This window comes from Arachis ipaensis, chromosome B09 (genome assembly GCF_000816755.2).
Source record: "Arachis ipaensis cultivar K30076 chromosome B09, Araip1.1, whole genome shotgun sequence".
Classification (NCBI taxonomy): Eukaryota; Viridiplantae; Streptophyta; class Magnoliopsida; order Fabales; family Fabaceae; genus Arachis; species Arachis ipaensis.
The window spans coordinates 142,291,559-142,296,767 of NC_029793.2; the positions used below are offsets into that span (position 1 = coordinate 142,291,559).

General features: G+C 32.6%; 1 protein-coding gene across 1 annotated transcript; it reads left to right on the forward strand.

Moving 5' to 3' along the window:
• LOC107619640 (putative Myb family transcription factor At1g14600) lies at window positions 268-4,193 on the forward strand. The gene is made up of 6 exons (XM_016321936.2): window positions 268-925; window positions 998-1,074; window positions 1,177-1,213; window positions 1,725-1,908; window positions 2,150-2,327; window positions 3,782-4,193. The coding sequence occupies exons 1-6, from the start codon at window positions 799-801 to the stop codon at window positions 4,088-4,090; spliced, it is 912 nt and encodes a 303-aa protein (XP_016177422.1). The 5' UTR covers window positions 268-798; the 3' UTR covers window positions 4,091-4,193.

Below are 5,209 nucleotides of genomic sequence, written 5' to 3' on the forward strand. Positions count from 1 at the left end.
TATTAAAAATAAATTAAACTATTCATATATTTATATACAAATACATTAATAACTTATTTTAATATACAAATAACATTTTTAAGTAAGTTACTTATACAAGTTGCCATGCACGTCCAAATGGCAGCATCAGTTGGTCTTCTCAGGGAGGACAAAATGGTCTTTTGAATCCGAAAGGCAGGGACAAATGTGTAACCTTATAATTATAATTTTGAATGGGGTGTTACTTACATAGTGATGATGAGGAAATTGGCGTATGTAACAGCAGCAGTAGTGATAATAATAATAGTTGTAATTGTAGAGAGAGAGAGAGAGAAACAAAGGTCAAAGCGAGGCAGTTGAGTAATTCATTCCCCATTCCACAATCCACACCATCCATCCATAGCTAGGTGTAATCATTTCTTTTCTTCCAAGCTCGAATACAAAAACAACAACTCTATTAGGATCCATTTCCTCGTGATCTTCAAGTACAGCACCCACCATACATGTATGTATGTATGTATGTATGTATGTATGTATGTATCATCATGATACTCGCTCACTACTTATGAATGAGGTCAGAGAGTGAGTGAGACGAGTGCTAAGTCCTAAGAGAATTTTCAGAGTGCTCTACTCTTATCTCATGCTCATGCTCTTAACAAGAATAACTTGGTCTTTTCATTTTCTCTCTCTCCCAACATCCTTTCTGTATGCATAGGGAACAAAAAGCAACTACTTTTTCTCCAATATAAATACAAATACATCAGTTTTGAGGAATACCCAGAAAGAAAGTGAGCATCTTTATTAAGTTCATGCACTCTAATGGCAACTTGTGGAAGAGAAGGAGCGGTGAGACAGTACATAAGATCCAAGGTTCCTCGTTTGAGATGGACTCCTGAGCTTCATCGATGCTTTGTTCATGCCATTGATAGCCTTGGAGGTCATCACAGTAAGTTTGTTTCTTTTTTGTTTCAATTTCTGGTACCCTTTCTTTCTTATGAAATTTTGTTTCCTTTTGTAGAGGCTACCCCTAAGCTTGTTCTTCAGTTGATGGACGTTAAAGGCCTCACAATTTCACACGTCAAGAGCCATCTTCAGGTTCATTATTTTTATTCATTTTGTTTTTTTTTTAAAAAATGGTAAATAAATAATTGGTCAAAATTTCATCATATTCATTCTTTGTTTTTTCTTCAAAACCAGATGTACAGAAGCATGAGGGGTGACTTGGGAAGACAAGGTACTAATAAAAATCTTCTTTGACTTTTACTTCAAATCAAAGCACATGATCGTGAACAAAACAATGAGATTTTTCTTTCTTTTATTTTCATTGTTGTGATATGCATAAAATAAAAGTAATAATAAATATAAATGTTGGTACGTGAAATAATTAAAGAGTTTATAATAATAAATAATAAACAAGTTGGGTGCATTGAAAGCAAAGAGTGTCCATCGTTGTTTCCTCTCTTGGCACGTTTTTTAAGTTCTGAAAGAAGAGGCTATGATCTCTCATATATGCATAACTTTGGGAAATCTCTGCGAAACTACATTATTGTTTATTCCTCATTTATTGTATCTTCCTTTTTGCATTTAGTTGATGCCAAATTTGAGTAGCAACACTAACAACACATATGTCCTTTTAAATCTTCTTCTAATGGCATTTTCATGAAACCCACATTAAACAAAAAAGGAACAAAGCACTGTTCATCAAATTATTATAAATCAGTTATTTTGGTTTGTGTTTTTGGCAGGTAGGATTTCATCAAGCCAACATAGGAACCAATCTTTTGAGGAACATGATGATGGATGTGTTGAAGAAGTGAATGATGTTAATAATAATAATAATAATCATAATCAAAACTATCATCCATGTTCACAATCCATTGGAAAAGAATCCGATTCTCTCTTCGGATACAGTAACTTCTCCCCAAAAAGGTAACCTTACCTTACCTTCTTTTTTTTTTCTCTTTTCACATTTTGTCTCGAAATAATATCAGACTTTTTCAAAAAAGAAAAAAAGGAGTGTGATTGGAATTTGCTTATTCGATTATCTATCTATCTATCTATCTATGTTTTGCTTTTTCTTAGCTTCTTCCTTGTTCTGAAGCAACTGCTTTTGCTTTTTTGAAATTCGCTTTGGTGTGGATTCTCTATTCCTACAATGCAAACAACACAGGGCTAGAATAGAGAGAAACTATTCCATATCTCAGAACCTGCAATGCAGGAACCAAAGAACAGTGCCATATCCGTACTCCTTTTATGATTATGCTTATTCAACTCAACAACAACAACATCAACCACCTCATTCCACAGTTTTCCCTATGCTGCCACCACTTCTTGGAAATTTCCTCCAGGTGAATACAACATAATGCTGCATGCCCAAATAAATTTAAATATAAAAAAGCTCTCTTTTTGGTACTATTTTACTTTTTATCAGTATCCATTTATGTTCTAGCTTGTGATGGAGTGGTTTATTTTATTTTATGAGGCCCATGCCATAGGCTGCAAGTTAAGTTCATCAGCTCTTTTCACTCTTCACTTTTTTTTTTGTTCAGTGAGATATGATCTTTCTATAAGTCTTGTTTGTCTGTCAAATATTTTAACAGCTTTTGGGATCACGTTTCTGTGTGTGAAATGGGAAAACCCTTGGTTTTTCAGCTGCTGCCTCTGCTTTTTTATTTTTTATTTTTTTCACCCTCTCCTTTTGCTTCCTTTTTCTTTAGTGTATGTGTTTTTTGAAGCCTCACAAACTTTAATTTCAAGTTTCAGGCTTTTTTTTTTTCTTTGGGGAGAGGAGAGAGAGGAGAGGAGAGGAGAGGTTGTTCAGACTAGAATTGAATACCCCTTCTTATTTCTTTCTTTTTTATTTAAAAAAAAAAATGTTTTTGAAGTAGTTGGTATTAAATATGCTGCCTTTTTAAATTATTTCCTTTTTAGCTTCTTTTGGAAAGTAAGGATTGCTGCGACTTGTTAGTTCTACAGTTGTTAAAAAAGCACACTGCTTTGCACTTTGCAGCTCTTTAAATTATTCCAAGATTTTTACCATTTTCTTCTCATAAAGTTTCTTCTTTGGAAACCACCTTTACTACTCAAAAACTAACATGTGAACTTATGAATTGAGCTATGTATATATTATTTTTTGTGGAGGGGGAAGGGGGGGAGGGGGTTTCATAAGATTATTTATGCAAATGAACATTGAATGGACCCATGAATGAATGTGGTTAGATAGTTGTTTTTGGTCCCCTTATTGTACAAAGTACTTAAGTATTTTGAATGGGAATAGAGAGCTTGTGATTGTCCATAATTTATCATGGGCTGCATTCAGGCCTAAAGGGTCATCATGGCTTGAAATTTGTACACTGCCTTTAGTTCTCATTTTCTTGCATTTAGTGGTCCTGCCAAATTATTATTCAACCTTGAGACTTTCTTTCAAATGGGAAAATGATATTTGCCCTTTATTGCATTTATAAGGGAACTATATGATATGACTTACTTCAACTTCTCCCCCCACCCTACAATTGCGAGGACCCTCCCTAAGTTATATCTCAAAATCAAATCATCTCTACTAAACTGATAACATTATTTTAATATGTTTGTCATTTCAATTCAAAAAGTAACTACACTACATGAATGAGTACATGCCTTTTGTTCTCTTATGTTAGTTGCTCTTCTTACTTTTTACTTTTTGTACATTGCATGCAATGCATTAGGAATTGTCACCAAATGTTGGGCCAAAGTAAAATGATCACATTCTTTTTAATTTTCTTACATGGGTGTTGTGTTATTTTGCTTTCATCTGTTCTTGCAGGTTACTAAATTAAATGATAGAGAGACCACTTCGGAGGCAATGACTAATAATAATAATAATAATAATGTACTTTTGAACATCAACAAAAACAACAACACTGAAAAGAAGGCACGTGCAGAAGAAGATGAAGATGAAGATGTAGGGAGAGAGTGTGAGTTGTCATTGTCTCTCACATTGCCAAATCCTTCACCCCAGAGAAGTAGTAATGTTTCTTCAGCCAGTGAGATCACTGAGGCTGCTATCTCTTCATCATGTTCCACTACTCTCAAACATAGGATTAATTTAGACTTGTCTCTATCCCTTTGTTGAAATTCATCATCATCATCATTATCATTATTTATTTTCTGCTTAATCCTTTACTTTAATTTAGCCTTCTTAATTAATCCACTCTTAGCTATTGCTCTTTTATCTCTTCACTATTTTCCCTTGCATTTTTTGCTATATTTCTTGTTTCTACTATGCCACTAGCCAATTGAATTTTGTGGCCTAAATTTAATAGACTGAGTTTATGAATAATAGTAATAATAAATGATAAATTTAGTTAAAAAAAAAATAGACTGAAATTAAAAGCATGTTTGCATGAGGAAGCCTGTGGGATCACGTGAAGAGGTTTCCAGTTTCCACTATGTTTGGATTGGTGACATAAGAGTATTAGATCGCTGGGTGTAAAAATGTGAAATGGGCCCATGAAATTATATTTAATTTAATGGATAATATCATAATATTATATATTATTTGGATTGGTAATATTATGATATCCCCTTTGGATTTTCAATTTTTTTTTCTTGACTTATCTGATCTCGTTCATCTGCTGTAACTCCTAACATAATTACCAGAAGATAATCATGTTTGTTAATCCCAAGATTGCATTGGATGAGAACTTCATAACTTGATCTCTATTTTATCATAAATTCATAAGAAATGCAACAATAGTCCTGATAGTGTGATCATTATATATTTACTAGTGGAATAATGTGTCTATTAGTTTTTTTGTTTTGTTTTAAATATGTGTAGTAAAAATAATAATGTTTAGAACTAGTGAATTACCTTCCGGCAAGATGTGGTGTAATACGGGAATTTGGTAAACCTTCAACAGCCTCTCCAGATTTAGATAAGAATTAAGATCTATGAAACACGAATACTTTTTGATTTGTTGTGTCTGGACCATTTTGAATACGACATGAATACACATTCCTTGACACTCGTTTGATACGTGTGTCTTTTGTGTCCAATCGTGTTTTAATAAAAAATGAAAAATTATTTTTAAGATACTCTTAACACACTTAAATACCATCACGTGTTAACGTGTTCAATTTTATTCTTAACATATATTCTTAAAATGAATTTAGAAATAGTATATATTATTAAGTATCAAAACAAAAAATATTTTAAATAATTTATATCATAAAAAAGATATTAAAATATTTT

Excerpts from the sequence above, each read along its gene's own strand:
- LOC107619640 (XM_016321936.2), top strand. The coding sequence starts at position 799 with ATGGCAACTTGTGGAAGAGAAGGAGCGGTGAGACAGTACATAAGATCC. Across the intron at positions 1,075-1,176 it reads ACGTCAAGAGCCATCTTCAG|ATGTACAGAAGCATGAGGGG; the intron begins GTTCATTATTTT and ends CTTCAAAACCAG. Across the intron at positions 1,909-2,149 it reads AGTAACTTCTCCCCAAAAAG|GGCTAGAATAGAGAGAAACT; the intron begins GTAACCTTACCT and ends CAAACAACACAG.